General features: G+C 35.1%; 2 protein-coding genes across 6 annotated transcripts in view; one reads left to right on the top strand and one right to left on the bottom strand.

Moving 5' to 3' along the window:
- The window catches only part of LOC106465737 (ubiquitin-conjugating enzyme E2 L3-like), a 37,304-nt gene extending 26,137 nt beyond the window's left edge, over window positions 1–11,167 (bottom strand). For all 4 annotated transcript variants that reach the window (XR_002612043.1, XR_002612042.1, XM_013925975.2 and 1 more), the window contains exons 1-2: window positions 11,097–11,167; window positions 239–334 (exon numbers count right to left, since the gene is read on the bottom strand). Coding sequence is in view for 2 of the 4 variants with exons in the window: in XM_013925975.2 (XP_013781429.1) it covers window positions 239–334; window positions 11,097–11,123 (123 nt within the window). In the remaining 2 variants the exon portion in view is untranslated. The remainder of the gene's footprint in view (window positions 1–238; window positions 335–11,096) is intronic.
- A 265-nt stretch (window positions 11,168–11,432) lies between these two features.
- The window catches only part of LOC106465736 (ankyrin repeat domain-containing protein 27-like), a 69,827-nt gene continuing 61,497 nt past the window's right edge, over window positions 11,433–19,762 (top strand). For both annotated transcript variants that reach the window (XM_013925974.2, XM_022393645.1), the window contains exons 1-2: window positions 11,433–11,703; window positions 12,978–13,083. In XM_013925974.2, coding sequence (XP_013781428.2) covers window positions 11,650–11,703; window positions 12,978–13,083 — 160 coding nt within the window. In that variant the 5' untranslated portion in view covers window positions 11,433–11,649. The remainder of the gene's footprint in view (window positions 11,704–12,977; window positions 13,084–19,762) is intronic.

Here is a 19,762-nt window from a genome sequence, read left to right as displayed (position 1 = left end):
AAAAAAAACTACCTTTCACCCAAGGGTATATAGTAGTAAATGTAATTACTAGGAGTATTGTTAAAATTAATAAAAACAGGAGTTTAATTTGAATTATTTTAGAAATATTGTAGTTAAAACATATTTTCCATGTTACAGCTAATCATAAAGTAATACACGTAATTGCCAATGATTAAAGTCATACTGTAGGAATGATCAAATAGGTAATAATATATGTGGTATGTTTAACAGTACTCACAGGCACTACAAGACCTTGCCACAAAAGGATGTTTGATTCATCAACCTGTATATCTCTGACAGATTTCATTCCCGACTTCCGAATGTCTTGTAATTCCTATAATGTTATGACATAAATAAATTTGGTTAATTGAACATTTAATATGAACCTACCAATAAATATTAAAAAAGCCTTTCATAGCCCTTTTACTAGATCTACTCTTAGGACTTAAATGAATAAACCATGACACTGCAATGAAGCATTAGCATGTATATGTATGCTTAACTAATGCAAGTCCTATTATGTGCTATTTTACAATTAAATCAGAGGGTCTTACCTTTTCACTGCAGATGTACAAGTATTTTAGGTGAATTAAACTGCTTGAAATTTATCATTTTACATTTTTGCTGATCGACTATATAAGAATGTATGCCACACCCAGATATGGTGTTGGCAACTTAAACGTGTAATGATAGTACTAAACTTATCAAATGTGAGATCTTTCAATAATGTAAAACTTGTAATGATTGTAGTGGAAAACAATTTTTTAAGTGGGTATGATATCTCAAATATACAAAAGAAAAATATTCTCTAGTGATGTGTGTAATACATGTGAAAATATTCAGTGCTGTTACTATATGCATAATTTGCTAACACATAAAGAGAATGTGTCAAATATTCTCATCCAAAATCAATGCAATTCCTGGATCATTCTGTGTACATTGTAATGAGCCAGACATTGTACAAACTTTTTGCTTACTTGACTTATTTAACCATTTACCTTTTCTAAAATCTTGCCAATTTGTACCCACTTAGCTCATTAACTGGTTAGGTGTGTTCAAGGGTTTCAGTACTGTCTTCTGGTTGCACATACATTACCCAGCTATCAGTGCACATGCCATATCAAAGTATTCAGTGTAATATATAAATGTGTATTACAAATCCTCAAGCATCCATATCATTTTCACAATTTTTTTTAGAGATATATAATATATAATTTATGTATTAACATAAAATATAAAAAAATATAAAAGTGATGTCTTCCCATTTGTTCACTCAAATTTTATTTCAATATATCACTGATTATAACGAATTTGCATGTATGCATTCACATACATTTGATGCTGGCTACACCACGGCCTCATCAGTCATGTACAATTCATAAACATCATCACTATGAATGCCCATGTATTCCAAGTAAATGCACCTTCATTAATAAGAATGCCATCACTCTGTCCAGTATTTAAACTTTTTTGTATCAGTGTAATGAAATTGATGTATAAAATTCCATTAATAAAATCTGAAATATAGTGATTATTTGAACTTTTATAAAGATGACCACTGTTTTAAATCAGAATGCTACTTTTTTTTTACTTTTATATATGACACCAAGCCTGCATCAAGGCTCACACATTTGAAAGATGTACATACAAGTTATTTTTTGTCAACACTTTCCAAAAACAGGCAAATAAAAATTGCAAATTTGTAAGTTGTTTGGAGAATCTACCTTACTGCATGTACATTGTTGAAAATGTATGCATGTTAGGGCAAACACTTTTGAATCCAACTTTTTAGACTGCACTAGTGAAAAACGAAAAAACAACAACAACATTACCGGTTTACCAATGATGTCACAATCTGAAGTCACCGACTGATGACTATGATGGTGCACAATCAGCCCGATTCAATTGCCAAACCTGATTATGTACAGTAAAATTGATGATGTCATTGTGAAGTATTATTGACAGTTCAACCTTAAAAATTGTAATGACTATAGAGAATGTACTTTGAAGCATCATTAAATTTGAAATGGTTGAAGTTGTCAATAAATGTGTCATGAAATAAAATCACAATGTCTGATTTTTATTTCAATGAGTGCAAAATAAAAATGGATAGTACATGATCAATACGTAATTTTATGTGACCGTTGTGTGAGACAAACAAATAGTTGAGGATCATTGCCTAAATTCATTGTTCATTTCAGCCATAAGTTTGATGTCTTTTGCTATACCTCTACACATTTTGAACTAAACCACTTTCTAAACCCAATGAAGTATTCCAACCAAAGGTCAAATAAAGTGATAGCATTTGAAGGTTTTGTTTGTAAAGAGAAGAATCTTCAATTTGGTTACTGAAAGATTTCTTTTAATTGGCCTTATTAAACAATGCTCCTAATTATATCTGTATTGCATACTTAATGATCAACTTTCCAACCTTGCAAAAAGAAACAGAAATGAAAACTTTAAATACATTATGACCTACATCATGCTAGTTGAATTATTTAAAACTTATCACCTCCCAGCTTGACACACATGCTTTCATCGAATGTTTTTCAAATCTCAGCACTTACACTGTGCCACTTTGACAATTGTCTAAAATCACAAAATATTAGCTTTTACTGTCGATAAAGATGTGTACATTCTCCTGTTAGTTGCAGATGCAATCAGTTATGACATTTGCCCACCTTTGTGATTCTTGTTTTTCAACCATTCACTTCCTACTCAAAAAACGTAGTTTTTCTCATTCAGAAGTAATCTAACCAATCAGGAATCATGTTTGTCGAGCCATAACTAGCTTTAAGGTAACTTCTTGGAACCATGCATATTCATAAATAACAGGACTGTCAAATGATCAAATGGAATGTTCCATAGCTGTCCAATAGGTTCGTTGTTTTGATAATTTTGTAAGTATTTGTATATACCTGTTTACCACTTTCAACTTATAGTGATATCTCCGACAATGACATGCAATTCAAACAATTGACAAAACCCCCTATTAGAAAATAATGGGACATTTCAAATTTCCAATAGCTTTTTTGTCATGCTCTCTTCGGCAACCTCCCCAAACTATAGGCTAATACACATTGCAGTACTAGCGGGGAGCCACATGACATACCATTCCAAGAACTTCACGGGAAAAGTTTGTACAGATCTTTGGTAAGCACAGTGGGTATTAACTCTGTGCATAGATTACTGTTATTGACTGTTTGCTAATGTATGGTCCGTAAGGAAATAGTGTGCTTCACAATATGCAGATCGTTGTTTTTTAATCTTTCTTTCATTCAGTATATCAACTTATGTAAATAAATGAGAAACAGGCAGAGATTGTTTAACTAATGATATTTTATTATATGGTGAATAATGTTTTGTATAAAAAAAAAGAAACTGTACAGGGTCATGATTGTAAGAATACTTAGAAGTCAGAGGATTGTTGTGAATAAAGTGATCTGGGTGGTGTTATTTTTAATTTCTCGGCAATTGGTTTACCGTGATTGGGAAATTCGACAAATTCTAACGATTCCGATTATACTTATAGGCAAAACACTGCCAAATATAAAATAATAATGAAATTCTCATGATGGTCTCTCCGATACATTTTCCACATCTATTTTGTTACTTAAATTCATTAGGCATACCAAGAAAGGCCAGCCATAGACTGCTATCATCCCTGATCCCTGGGATTAAGGAGGAGCTACCTAATATCTGTGGCCTCTGACCTACTGTTGTCAGTTCCAGCCAACTCCTCTGAGAAAGAAAAAGGATTCAGCAAGATGAAGATGATCAAGCCCAATTTGAGATCCTCTCTGGGAGCTGACAGGATCACTGATCAGCTTCTGGTCATGCTCCACTCGCCTTAAATGAGTGACTTTGATCCCATAACAGCTATCCATCTTTGGAACTCAGGATCACTTTGCACAAGGAGACCAAATTCAGGCAGGGTCCAGATTGAAAAGCAGGTGCAGGAGAGTGACGAAGAAGGAAACAAAGGAAAAATCCAAGAAACGAATGTTGGAACATCATTGGAGAATGACACCGATGCATACTAGATTTCCTTTCATTATTTATTTTGAATAGGAAAGGACACTAACTTAAGTTTAACTCATTACCACCTGGGCCATTTTAGAGCTATTTGCATGTTTTCCCTATGTTGCTAATTTGAGGATTTTGCTTGTTACAAATTCAAATTCATGAATGACTAATTAACAGTTGTTTCGGGATATGAAAGAACTGATTGCTATAAAGTTAGTGGTAATGTAAATTGTATAATTTTACCAACTCTACATTAAAAGTGATTGACATTTCATTGACAAATAATGTGTCAGCTAGATGGTAATGTGTTATATGGAAACAAAAACAGATCACACTGACAGTGATGCAAAGATTTTCTCTCATTATTTAATTTGATAAGGAAAGGACACTACTTTAAAGGGGAACAAAAAAGTTACTGTCATACCATGCTTCAGAGAGAAATTAAAGATCATATGTGAAATAAAAATCATTTAAGTTGTCTGAAAAAAATGAAATGGTTTATGTTGTTGTTTTTTCATGAAATTTGAGTTCACAACAAAATACGCTATTTAATTCAGTAATTTTATGATAACCTTCATTATAGAGCACATTTTACAATGAACTATAGGATTGGCCCATAAAAATGTATGTTTTAGGGGCTCAACTGGCTCCCTAAAAAAACATTTAGCATTAGCCCTGCTATTGGATGAGTCAAGTGTTGTAGAGTGGCTAGGGCACATCAGACCATAATTGGTGGGTCAACTCATACCACCTGTTTTGGATATTTATCGTCTGGTCCACAGTAGGAGGAGGGTCCCTTCCATTTTTACCTCAAGGCAAGGAAGCAAAAGGGAAAACAGGTTCCATTCTGCAATCCTAATCAGGGTACATGTGCAGAACCAGTACACAACCAACACCAGGTTACCTCGGAACCCAACATCTGGGCAACAGTGGGAAGGGGGAATGCAACATGGTGGTTCGCTCAAGTGAAAAACCTGGTGGCTTAGGAAATTTATCATTCAGTCCATGGTAGGATGAGGGCTCCCTACTAACCACATGTGTGAGATCTTAAGTTGGCTGGTCAAGCTGTAATCCAACACCAGACCACCTGGGAACCAACATTCAGGATGCGACAGAATGAGGGGTCACAGCCAGAAGGGTGAACTGCATTTTGTAGTCCATAACGATGTGGCATCAGGTATTTTTCTTCTGGTCCATGGTAGGAGGAGGGTTCACATCATCTACATTAACAGAACACCAATGCCCTCATCTCAACTGAATGGGATTGAACACACTCAGGAGGATGCTTTCATGGTCCACCATCCCAGTGGCTAGGAGCTGGTAAGTGGTAAGAACTCCCTTACTCCACTTGAAGAAGGGGGGGGGGGGTAATAACTTGGTGGGGAGTCTGGAGGAATGCAACACTGGAGAAAGTGCAGGGCAACTATACCAATACTGCTTTACTCATGATAGTCCCGGATTTGGTGTGGTCTCAAACGATTATATATATGATGAATATACTGCGAGGATATACCTACTAGCTTATTGTAGTACACCCCATTTCAACAATAAGCATTATAGACCTGAAATGCCATACAGTGCAGATTTATGGATTAGTATACCTGGACGGGCATCATTTACCACAAATCTGGATCCAACATATAAAATTGGGCCACTGTAAGGAAATAAAGAAATATAAAAACACGTACCCATTCACAGTTGAACTGATTTGTGAAGGATGGCAATGGGCAGCATTTAGTGTCCTAATGAGGAGGAGACAGTCACATGATGAAGTTAATGAGAAATGAAGGTGCATGCTATAGTCCACACACCTGCCTGGGTGATCTCCTACAATGGGCGATGGAAATGAGCACCCAGAGAGAGGGTGAGATGCTGGATCTGATGCAAGGATACTGGAAAAAGATACTGGGAGATGAGAGACAAGGATGAATAAGCCAACTCTATGAGCTGGAGAAGCCAACCCATAAAGGTGACAGAATAAATATATCAGATAGATGAAGGGTTCCAATGGTAAAACAAGTGAGAATGGGAATCAAGGGATCAAGATGTGCAGGCAATATAGCACTAACAGAACAGAGAAGACGACCTGGATTGGAGTAGGAATAGAATTGGGAAATGGAAGGGAGGGAAGTAGTTGTGAATGTGATGTCACATTCCATAGTTAACAAGTTCCTGGGAAAATATGTGATCTGGATATAGGAGGAACATAGCTGCAGTGACAAAGGATACATGAAATATCAAGGGCAAAAAAACATCTGACCTAGACAACCACAAGCAAAAAAGGACAAAAGAATGATACACTAAATAGGTAATCAAGGGTTGAAAAGGTAGTTGGATAAGGGCTTGGAAAACTACTTGAAGGTCCCAAACAGGAAAAGGCATAGGACAAGATGGATGAAGAAGATGAAAGGAGCAAAACAAGAGGGAGAGGACAGAACAGAAAACACTCTATGTAAAAGGGGAAATAGAAGGTATTTGACTGCCAGATAATCAGAAATGGTAGCCACAGAAGGACCACTGTGAAACAGCCAAGTAAAGTTGTCAAAGACATGAGGCACATTAGGACAGGAAGGGAGGTAACCATTGTGTAGAGACTGATGGTGACAAACGTGTCATTTACTCTGATACATCAATAAGGATGAAGGACAGACTGAATGGGAAAGAAGGGATGCTACACATGTGGAGAGTCCAGATTGCCTCACAAGGGTCCAGACAAATATTAAGCATGAAGCTGGAGAGTGGTAATGGTGGGATGATACACAAATGATTGAGATTGTCAAAACAGGGAGCAGGAGAAAGGAAGTGGTAATTGAGAAGAAGACTAAAATAGGATAAGGACAGAAAATGGAGGTTAAGCAGGCCAGAAAGGTGCAATGAGAAAGGCTAGGCATAGAAAAGTATGGGAAATAGATAAAACTTGAAGAATGACAGGCATAAAAGTAGAGGATGTACCAATCCTGACTGAAGGAATCTACTGTCAAAGCTAAATAATGTAAAACTAGGGACTTAAAACGGATTGACTTGGAAGTGAGATGAATGGCTAATGTTTCCAGAAATGGTGTAACCCACTGAGAGCATGACCATTGAAACACCTAAGGAACAAGAGACCACTTTGTCGGAATCAGACAATTGATCCAGGACAAGCTTCAGAGCACCCATAACATGACCCATTACTAGATGTGTAAGATGTGAATGGGCCCAGAACAGGAGTTTGAACATTTGAAAACAAAGCAAACTGAGTCCAGGTGATCTTGAGCACGACATAGGGAATGGTGACTTCCATGGAAGCCCAAGTTCCCAAAGGAGAAAGAACCTCGCACATAGTAAGAGAAGGAGGGGATTGAGAGTTGAGAACCAAGAGCTCCATTGAACTCAACTTAAGGGGAGAAGTCCGGGCCCAACTGAGATAGGAGTTGAAAAACTCTTTCAAGTGGATAATGTAGCATCCTGGAGCAGAATATTCCAAAATACTTTGGAGAGATGCTGGCAAAAAAACTGGTTCCAGAAGAGGAGGGAAAGGAATTGAAAATAAGTATCAGGGCAGTGGAATGATAAAACAAATGGAATATCTTTTGAAAAACCCATGAAGTATCTAAGGGACCAAGGTGAAATTGCACCATAGGTGCATAAACCTGGCCAAACATGCTCTGAATTACCGGAACCTACAGTATGGTTACCAGTATCATTGGTAGCAGAGAACCCAGAGATGAGTAATTTGACAAAAAGCCCCCAAGACCCGAGAGAAGGGGACAGAAAGAGGGATAAAATGGTGGGGAAGGAATGGGAGCAGGTGAAGGCCATGGAATACAAGAGATTAAGGAGGAGAAAGAATGCTGATGAGCAGCCCTCACCCTGGACTACAAGGAGTTGGGAAAATCTCCAAAAACCATTCTCCAAAAAATAAAGCCATATGAAGGACCCTGAAATAAGACGTGGGAAGGCACGAATTACCTAAAAGTACATGCTCACCCAGGATGTCCAGATAAACAAGCAAACCAATGTGGAATATACGAGGGAGTGGGTATCCTCCAACTACCCCTCATGAGAATGGGGTATAGCTACAAATATGAGGTGGATAGAGGAGAGGTAATGCAGAAGGTTGGTTAGGATCACATGAAGATAGAAAATTATGGCCTGGGAAATATTTCACAGTGATATCAAGGACAGATCCCCATAGCAGAATCAAAAACTCCAAGGCCAGAGAGTCCATAAATGGAAAATCCAAATGGTACACTAATTTGTAAATATCAGAGGGATGAGGCATGCTGACCTTAAAACATAATAGTGCAATAAATAGGTCTGCTTGTACCCTGACCTCAGAAGAAGGGGAAAAAACTAGTTAATCTGAGGAAAGAGCAGAATTATTAGACACAGGAGATATAGACAAAAGGTAACATACCTGTAACACTATATCTAGGAAGGCTGAAAATAGTCTGGGAGTATCCACAGTAGAAATCTGGGATTACATGGCAAAGGAAAGAGGAGGAGGAAACAATCTCAAAATCAGTAGCTTTCTGTAGAAGTTCTCCAGAAAAAGGAAAATCTAGTCTGTGATCAGGAAACACAGCAAACCACATAATGGACCCGAACTCATGACATCCTAAAATCCAATATCTCATCAGTAGTAGTTGTTATGAATTGAAATTAGGAAATTAAAATTCAACTGAAAGTGAACAATGGAACATCAACCAACAGTATCTAGTTTCAATATAGAAACAAATAAAATTGCTAAGAAAACCTAGAAATAACTAAGAAAGTTGTTTAACAAATTAAACTGTTAATGCAAAATACTAAGCAAACACAAGCAAAATTTGTAAATGCCTGCACTCTACTGTGCCAAATTAAGAAGTGAAGATTGAGTTCTACAGTATAGAAAGAGCCAGCTGCAACAGTTGAATGTATCATGCTCCTATTTATGGAGGGTTGTTGCATGATTATTTGCATGCTACAATGCAACTGCACCACGTTAAACACATGGAGTAGGTGGGATTATCAAGTCTGGTTGCAAGCAAAAAATGTGTGCATATAGGAGGCAGCACTGAACGAGAAAAGCTAAGGTATCATAAGTTAGGGGAAGGCTTAATATATATTTAAATGATAAAGGCTGGCTCTGAGATGTTTTATTATTATTAATGAATGAGATGGCTTACAAACAAATCTCTTATTGTCCTCAAATTTTTTTATATTATACAATGGTAAGACTTTCACGCTTGCCACTGCAGTTACATTCTTGTGATTTATTTGAAAATACTTAAAAAATTATCATAACCTCAAGAAGTTTTTATACTATGAATATACAGAATTATGTAACTGAAATAAAAACAGCTTAAAAACACACACACATAAATCATTAAAAAAAGTACTGTCACAAATACACACGTAAGCCTAGGTTCCTTTTGCATAAACAATATATCCATTAACAATTTCAGATTTTTGACAGAACAAAACTTCTGCCAGTTTCAACTACTGCTCATTGCAATTCATTTCATAAACTAATCACCTTTACTGGAATCTAACCTGTGTTTTCCAAACTTAAAGCTTGTGCGAAGAAACCAGAGGCCCTTATCTCTTGATAAGGTAAATTTTAAAAACAGTCACCTTTTATCTACCTTGCTTAAGAGAAAATAAGCTAAAAGATCTTAAATTATTCCTATAACACAATTCTTCCATCCCTGAATCATCCTCATAGCCTTTCTCTTAATCCTTTCTCACAAGTTAATATCCTTTCCTAGATACCAAAACTGTAAACACTATTCCAAGTGAGGCCTAATTAGTGATTTGTATAAATAGATAATTAGCACTTATGACTTGTAATAAATGCCTATAAATAAATCCTAAAATTCTTTTAGCTTCATTACTAGCAACAAAGCATTGGCTTGATGGTTTGAGCGATCTATCTAGCAGTGGTCCTGCTATGTCAATATTATTTTATTCATTCACATTATGAGTGGGTTCCCATCTATATAAAACTATTTGTACAGCTTAAACAATGATCCAATTCATTTTGCAGTATCCCAACATTCCCAAAACAATTAGAAATACTATACTGTTGAATGTCATCAGAAAATCATTTACATTTATGAAACAGTACTAATTTAGTACTTATGTTTCTATATTTAATGGATGGGATAACTTGATGAACCAACAGGCCTTCTATTGGTCTTAAATGTTACATTAGTCTAACTAAGAAAAAACAAAGGCCCAAGCATTGACTCTTGCAAGTATTAAATTAGCACAGTTCACTAGTAGTACTAACAATCATTGTGTAGTAATAATTTTATCAACTATTAAAATTCCATATTAATTTAAAATCTTGGAAAAGTGAATTTTTTTTTAAAAATTATTAAAATGAAAACAAGTGATTTCCATCAATAAATATACTTTTATTTTATTCACTTTCAAAATTATACAGTCAAATAGGGACAGGCTTTTAAATTATCTAACATAAACACTAAAACAGTGTAATTTATAATGATGGCCTATACTATTTATTAATGACTAATTCACTGACAGTACACAATCATAACCTTTTACTTCAGTTCTTGACTTTGGTACCATACCTGAGGTCTGGAACTTCACTTTAAGTTTTTTAGTGTTGATATTCTCAGTGATAACAGATAAGTTATGAATACCTCATATATATTATAACTATAACGCTTAACACTAACAGTACTATAATTTAAAAACCCGAAACATACATAAAACTCAAAAACTACAACCATGCAATTTACAAATCATATTATAATATAATTTGTATCAGCCTCTAAAAATGTTCAAGCATAGCACATTTAAAACCATATTTCTGTATATATAAAACAATTGTCTATGATTAGATGTATATAATAAAATTAAAATAGTAATATAATACACGTAATTACAAACATATTCATGATAATGTTATTGTTGACATTGTTAGTTGTATTATAGTACAAGCCCCGTAGCGGTATGTCTGCGGACTTACAATGCTAGAAACTGGGTTTCGATACCAGTGATGGGCAGCGCACAAATAGCCCATGGTGTATCTTTGTGCTTAATTACAACTGCAGTACAAATACTAAATAGCACGCTACCTTTTGAAGTCTTCTTGTTGCTGCCATCTTTGCACTCAAATATGCAGCAAAACGCGATGACCCCAGGTGAGTATTTGTAGAAACTATTACAAACGTAAAATCCCTCAATAAAGGACATTGTATGTTAATTAAAGTGTTAATATAAAAAAAAACAGTAATGATAATATAAGTATAAGTAATTAACCATTATATAGTATTGCTTAAGTACTATGATTTATTTGTTCGTTCTTCACAATTTCTAATATCATATGCTGAACTTATATTATATTTGATTTTGAATACCATATTCACCAACAATTCAGTAGTCTCGTACCTGGGTCTTAACTTCTTGGGTCATCACTAAGGGAAATGCAGTAAATTAGGCTTAAAACTAACGTTAAATGACAGCATAACTTTTGTACAGGTATTAAAATTAAACGCAATTTGTCAAGGTAAATTAAACGTTTGATTGAAATTATATAATCTACATATAAAGTTAAATACGTATGTTTAAGGAAATTATTTTTTTAGTAGGAGAATATATTAAATTATTAAATATACAAAGCGTATATTAATGGCAGGATTTTCAGATGACTTGGATTTCAACCCATTTTACAGGGCACTTCAGGTAAGTAACGTAAGCCTAAAGTTAAGTATATTAAAGTGTCAGAAACAAAAAAACAACAGTAAAATGTGAAAGTTAACACTTCAAATTTGTTTTGACTTGTTAAATCGACAAGGTATGGCTTTTAGTCAAATCAAGTGTCTTATAAAGTCAATTAAATAAAGTACATTCCTTGTCTATTGCCCGACTATTGTGCTATGGGCAATTAAATTTAAACTAAAGCAAAGGCTGAAGTTCGAAAGATAGTGAACTTTATAATTTTTACTAAAAATTATCTAGCTAACTATCTTTCGAACTTTAGCCTTAAGAACTTTAAATTATTGTTATTATTATTGACGTTTTTAAAAATTCTTTTTTAATATTATTAATATCATGCTAATTTTCAAATAATCATAATATTAATTTGCAACTTATTCAGTGTAGTACGTGTTTGAATGTTGCTTTAGTCTTTAGATATATTGTATGATTCTCATTTTGAATGTTTTACATTTGGTAGCCTTTATGGTATCAAACATTTTGTCCTACTAAAGAGTGAAGTTCAAAATCACCAGAAGGGCATTTTGAACATTTTAAATATCTATTTATTATTTAGCATTTGTTTATGGTATAAGTTTTTGAATTTTGATTTCTACCATATTATTAATATAGCATAACCTTAACTATACACTGAGAGTTTTATTTATTAGAGAATGTTATGGTTAGTGTTACTTCACTTAGGCCATTACGACTAGTTGCCAAAGTATTTCCATTTTTTGTATTGAATCATGTTAATTGGTCATTGTATAAGCTGTATGAAAAGCACTCATGCAATTACAAGACAGAAAAAAAAATTGTATCTTATCTATACAAGTTGCAGAAATGTAACTTAAGATTAAAGCAAAACTACATTGGTTGTAATTTTTACTGATGGATAGAATATATTGAATTTGAGGAATGTGTAATTTCTAAAAGAAATTTGCTTATATAAAGAAGATGATTAAACAAATTTTTAAGTATTAAAGTACAGATATCAATAAAGCCATTAAGACTCGAAACAAGACTGATTAAAAGTTCAAAAATTAGATTATGAGTATGAATGATAGTCTATTGAAATGAATATATTATGGTGTGTAGTACAACAAACAGATTGAGTGTGAATTAGTTGAATTATTTTATAGTATAAGTTTTCAAATCATATTTTACAATTTCTACTAGGAACTCGCCCTCGTTTTCAGAAATATAAAGTAAAAACAAACATAAATAACTGCTGTATTCTTAGTTTTCATGTTTATTTATAGACAAACTTTGGAAGATTGTTTGAAGAGGCACAGAACCACTGTTGGCTTATTTGTGTTCCACAGTCAAATTCTGTAAAAGGATTAAAGTTTTCATCCAATTTTGTTGGTAAGTTAAAGTTTTAATCCTCTCCTTCAAAGTACAATGTTAAAATACTTGGTGTATTCATGTCATCTTTTAGATTTTGTTCCATTTTGGAGACCTATTAAGATGTAAAAAAAAAGGGGGGGAGGAGTTTCAATTTTTGTGGGAGGATTTAGAATCATAGAGGCCTAGATACAAAATAGAAAGAATATCAGAATAATAAAACATCTTATGTTCTGCAATCAGATTAAATTTTTGAGATTGGATTCATAATAGTACTTTAACAAAACTAACTTTTGAACCTAACCTTTAGGCATTATATCTGAAATTGGAATGTGTCATTAAAGAATAAATTGAAGTCAATTATTACCAGCGTTTACAATAAATAATACTGAACATGTCAAGTTTGATGTTATATTATTATGTTATAACACCCTTTGAAGACCTCAAAAACATGCACATGCTTTGTTTACAAATAATTGCAGGCAACCATACAACTTAGTGAAACTAGAAAATATTAACATTATAAAAGAATAAGAAAAATCTGTGGAGTGTTAGTTGGACCGTATGGTGGCCAGGTTAGAAAAAGCAAAACTGTTCTTATTAATGGAGTCTAGTCAAAATGACCCATGTTACTAATGGTGTGCCTCATTTTAATAATTAACTTTCAAGGTGATTGTATGAACAGCATGTTTATCAATGAAAATTGTTTGTTTTTCCTATAAGAGTTCTTTCAAACTTCAATTTTCTGAAAGTTTAATTTAATGTTAAATTTTAGTGTTTAATAAAATCATTTAATAGCCCTACAGTTAGTGACAGATGCTGCTGTTCAGTAGTTCTACTTCAGATACGTATCATCTGAACTCACAAGTCTGTTGTGCTTCAGGTACATGACATGATAGCTAGTACTATTCTGTTGAAACTTTAACTTGTTTCAGTTATTAATTTCTCAGCACCTATGTTCCTACACTTTCTTCCAGCCTGTACTGTAAAATGTAAACATTAATTTTAGTAATATGTTCTTTTTATATTTTCATTTATATGAACAACTTCTCACTGAAAAGAGTGTGCCATTTTTTATACTTATAAAGCATTAACTGTTTTTTTTTTTCTCGTGCTAAATCATCTTTAACTGATTTTTAATATATCTTAGAAAACTTTGATTTACACCTTATGAATCATTTTAATCTCTTTATAGAGGGCATCTAGTACAGCATTTCTTAATTTTTTTGATACCAGGGACCACTAAAATGCATATACAATGAAAAATCATTACGATTTACGTATGAATATTTTGTCAGATTTCTTTTTATTTCATGTAACCCTACAGACCATGAAGGTGGACCAGTAGTTGAGAAACACTGATCTTGTATAATCATAAATTTTTCTTGACAAATAATAAGTGTTTTACTTTCTTTTTTTCTAGGATCGAAGTTTATCATATTCTGTGACAAGATTCTTTTCTGATACAGTACATTACCTCTTCTCACAGATATAGCTATTCTCATTCAGTGCTGCCCTCTATATGCAAAAATATTTTTGCATGCCACAAGCCTTGAGCTCCCATGTACTCCACGATCAAACTGGTTCAACTGCATCTTGCATGTAAATTATCATGCTACAGCCCCCCACCAATAGGATTGCAACACGCCCTCCTGACTCCCTCTATAGGAATCTACCGAACTATCACTGCTCGTTTTCCAGTGCTCGTGTCAAGACATTTTTCATTGTGCTCTTCAGTTGTGTGGTTTTTGTTTTTAAAGTTGGTGAATTTTTTTGAAATTTTCTTTTAATTGTTTTGTAATTTATTCCAAAGTGGAATTGTTATTCTCATTTTTCAAAAGTTTCCTCCTGAACATGCCGAACATGTTTGTGAGGACAAAGAATTTGACATATTTTCTCCTTCAGCTGGTTTTGCTATGTCTTCCTATGCCCCTACAGTGTAATAAAATATGTCTAATAGCGATTCGTTGACATGATTTCTCAAGTGTGTTCTGTTTTATCCATTTCCATGATTTCTTATAATCCTCTTCCTCCCTTGTTACATGATACTCTCTCCTCTTAGTATTTTGTGTTTTCCCCTTCCCTGAATATTAGGGTTCATGCAGAACATTTTGTATCTCCGATGCATGAGGGTGCTAGCATGCTTCACCTTCCATGCTCTTCGTGTCATCTTGTTTTAGCCTGCCATCAGGCTGTATTTCCACTTCTTGATTCTCACCAGTTGGAATCGATTTTTGTCTGTGTATGGGCAGACCCTGATCATCCTGCTCTTTATCCTGTGCACAGATTTTTCACCTTTGTTTCACCCTATCAACTTTCCCATGGTGCTTATCCACTATCCACCTCCCTTCCGAGGCATTTCACCAAAATTCTGGGGGTTTATCGAGGGATACCCTCTTCCTGATTAACTCCACATTGGCACATTTGTCTTCTTGGGCTCTTTCCTCAAACATATTGTTTCTCTGTTGTTGTTATCTTCCAGGGAGAGATGCTGTATTGTCTCAGGTTTGTTTACCACCTACTTATCTTTGTAACTTACGTATGGCCCCTTTTCTCCACCGGTCTGTTTTTGGAGATATTCCTGAGACTTTAGAATTCTGTGTTGAATCAGTGAGACAACAATTGGCCCTTTCATCTTTGTTTGATTGTCTCATTCAGTGCCTTGATAATCCCCTAGTACTGTTTCCCGTCCCACTCCTTCCCAGCTCTTACCAGATCCTGCCTCTTGGGGTTCCTTCACTCATCATATTATTTGATGCAGATGGACATGTCACCAACAGTATAGGTGACTGCCTGGTTGGTTCTGGTCAACTGAGAGCTTGCTTGACCGATTTTGTTCCTCTATGGTTAGATTTTGCCATAGATTGTTGGATTTTTTGGGTATTAAATGAAGGACTTGTCATCCTTTCCTTCTCTTCTTTTATCTCAGGTACCCAAATTCTTTCCATTGCTTTGAGATCCTACCCCAGTCAACATCTGTCCGAGGTAGTACATATTCTTCTCAACCATTAATCCATCGAACCTGTACCTCATCTTTCTCCAGATTTTTATTCCAGGCCATTTGTGGTACCTAAAAAAAATGGAGACTGACAGCCTATGATCGATCTGTTCCATCTCACACAATTTTTAGTTATGCCCCACTTTACCATGAAGTCTTTTCTCACCTTCAGGTGTACTTTTTCTCTAGGTCTGTGGATGACCAGGGTTAACATCTTGAATGCTTATCTGCATTTTACTAATCTCATCAGTCAAGGTGCTATTTTAGGTTTGTTCATCAAGGGGTAGTGTATCAAATACCTTTGGGCATGGCATGGGTCAATCAACAAGAAGCTTCAGGTCAGTGGTTTCCAACTGAGAGGATTTACCAAATCAATATATTGGTGCTTCTGGTTGTACATCATGCTTTGCATCATTTTCTTCATCTTGCCAGGAATTGTCTGGTCATGATCCATTCTGACAATTCTATGGTGGTAGCTTACATAAATCACCAAAGCAGTACCCATTCTCCTTCCCTTTGTGGTTGAATCTTGGATCTCCCTTTTTGGACCCACATGCTTGGTATTCATCTCCTTGCATGTCATGTTTCAGGTGCATTCAACCTTATTGTGGATCTTCTTTCCCAACCAGACAAAATTATCTGACTGAGTGGTCTCTCAATCCTCATTTTCCAGTGGGGTAGATATCACTTGGATGCATTTGCCACATCCCTCAATACCAAGTTACCTCTTTTGGTCTCCAGTTCCTTATCCACTTGCACTGGCTGTCGATGCATTCAGCTAGGATTTGACCAACAAATACCTTTATGTGTGTTCTCCCATCCACCTCCTTCCCAGGGTGATTTCAATCATCCATGCCACTCCCTGTAAAGTCCTTACTGGCCAGCACAGCTGTGGTTTCCATGGCTGTTTCAGCTCCAATCTGCCCCATCATTACTTCTTCCTGTTACCCTCGCCCTTCTACGTCAATCTCAGTCACTGGCATTTCATCCAGCACTTCCTACCTTCTGTCTCCACACCTGGTTTTTATCTGGTCCTTGGTGAGGAGATCTGGATTGTTATGGCAAGTCATTTCATTTTTAGCATGTTCCAATTGCCCTTTCTCTATGGACATTTATTAAAAAAGTGGAATGTTTTCTGATGTTGGTCTTTGAGTTGAAAGGTTTCACCAGCTCAACCCACTGTTCCTCTTCTTACGGATTTCCTCATTTGGCTGTTTGATCAGGGGTCTTCGATCTCCTCGATTTTTGGTTATTGGGCTGCCTTATCAAACACTTTTCATTTTTCCCAGTACCATAAACTTTTTACCACTCCTACCCTCTCCCTATTGTTGTATTCCTTCTGGATTAGTCAACCTCCTTTGAGCTCAATCCTTCTGTATTGGGATGTCAATGTGGTTCTTCACTGCCTTACTTTATTTCCATTTGAACCTATGTCCTTGTGTACAATTTTTCACTTATTCCTTAAGACTTATTTCTTTCTTCTCTTGGCCAGTGGGTGTCATTGGTCGAATTTGTTTGTCATCAACATTTCACGTACCCTGTATCTTTTAATATATGTTCCTCTTTATCTAAATTGATCTTTTCTTCCCAAAACTTTGGCTGCTTGTGAGGGTAATTCCTCCTTCTCACTGATTTCCCTTCCTTCCATTTCTGATCCTTAGAATTAATAAATCAGGAGTGGTCTGCTTTTCAAAATAGGGTTTTCATGATCCCCTGTTAATATTTCCCGGACTCTCCACTGTTCTCCCTTTTTCTTCCAATGGAATATGGAATTCCTTACCACTTTCCAGTTCCAAGCTGCTGGAGTGGTGGACCATGGAGGCATCCTGCTGAATATATGCAATGTAAATGATAATGAATCCATTCAGTTGAGAGTAGGGCGGTAGTGTTCTGCTGGAGTAGATGACAAGATGTCCTCGAGCCTGAAGCTTCATCTCTGAATGGGTTTATCCAAGAGGTTGTTGTAGCTTTGGAATGAACCATCAAAAATTGTATTTCATCCCTTCAATTTGGATCCCTCATCCTATCCTCATATAGATGTTGGTTCCCTGTGGCTGGATTTTGAATTCAGAATTGGACCAATCAACACAAGCCCTCACATATGTATTATAGATATCTCTGTTCCCTCACTCAATAGGAGTCATGTTCACCGCTGTTGTGTTGTGGGTCATGGTGGATGAACATAGAGGTTCCTATGGGTCTTTTTCATATTCCGAGGATTTTACTGTGCTACCCTTTCCCTCCACTGAAAACTGGTGCTTTCATTTTCTTCCAAAACTTAAAGTGATAGTTTGATAGAATCGAATAGAGAGTTACATTTGTCAGGAGGATGTGTCGCACTCTTAAGGGTTGAGGGTTGTCTCATGATGATGTAAATGCAAGACGCAGTTGAACCACATTGATCCTGGAGTACATGGGAGCTCAAGGCTTGTGGCAGGAGAAAAAAAATTTTGCACATAGAGGGCAGCACTAAATGAGAACAGCTATATCTGTGAGATGAGGTAAGTACCTAGTAGAAATACATTTTCAGTATAGGAAAATTATAACTTCTAGTTTTACCACATTAAATGTAAGGAAGAATTAGTTTCTTATATTTTATATAAAACCCACTGATTAGTATTAACTGTTTTTTTCAGCTAATTACTGGTTTCATGCTATGCTGCATGCATGATAAGTTTTCATGTACAACAGTTTAGAATTAAAAAAGTAACTTAATTCTAAATTTTCGTAGCTGAAGATGTCTTGTCATATTAGATGAATAGTAGTTTGAAAATGTCTTTAAAAAACCCAAATTAAACTGAAAATAGGAAGATTTGTTTCATATTTTAATAACCAATTAGATGAATGTAATAAGTTAACCCTTTCCACATGGAACAAAGGCCATGTCATCTCATTTGTTGACTCACATTAAAAATTTTATTGAACTATTATTTTGTGAATTTATGTCAATGAGTTTAGTATTAAACTATAGATTATAATTTAAATCTTAGTATTATACATTATTGAGTTTCTTAATTTAAAAGTAAATGTTAAAAAACACACTTAAGCTTCGATTTTTGTGTGTTGCATGGTATGTTGAATGTAGCACTGGTTAAAATTAGATGTTTGTGATGTCAAAATACAAAGTCTATAGTTTCGTACGAAGTAGGAACTCAAATTACTGATATTTACAAGCTAGAATATAAAATAAGAATCTCCTATATTTTCTATTTGCTGAGATATCGCTCATGTACTAAATCAAACACAGTGGCCCTGCTAACCTCTTTCCACTTTAAATATACTCCCTTATATACACTTACTTCAATATATGATGTGATTAACTAATCGAAAGCTCAGAATGTATCCCTAGGGGCTTTCTCAGTTATGTTATAGTATAACAACATCATCTTGTGCTTTCGATACAAAACTTGAAGGTGGTAAGTTGAGTCTTTAGTCCGCTCAAAATTTCATATTTTTTTAGACCAAAATACAGCTTATTTACTAAGCTTGATAAATTGTAGTGGAGTTTTATAGTAATGATATAGTAATTTATGATTTTGGTTATCTCAAATATATATATAAAACCTAAAAAAAGTATTTCATTTTACATCCTCCACGTGCAAAAGTTTATAAGGTTTAGCAACCTATAACAAGCAGCAAACAAGTTCAAAGGTTGTAACAAGAAGAGATAATTGTTTGCTTTACTTCTTTATTTACTATTCT

Source organism: Limulus polyphemus, unplaced genomic scaffold (genome assembly GCF_000517525.1).
Source record: "Limulus polyphemus unplaced genomic scaffold, Limulus_polyphemus-2.1.2 Scaffold2034, whole genome shotgun sequence".
Lineage (NCBI taxonomy): Eukaryota > Metazoa > Arthropoda > Merostomata > Xiphosura > Limulidae > Limulus > Limulus polyphemus.
The sequence above is the reverse complement of the archived record's forward strand: the minus strand, read 5'-3'. Positions and strand labels throughout refer to the sequence as shown.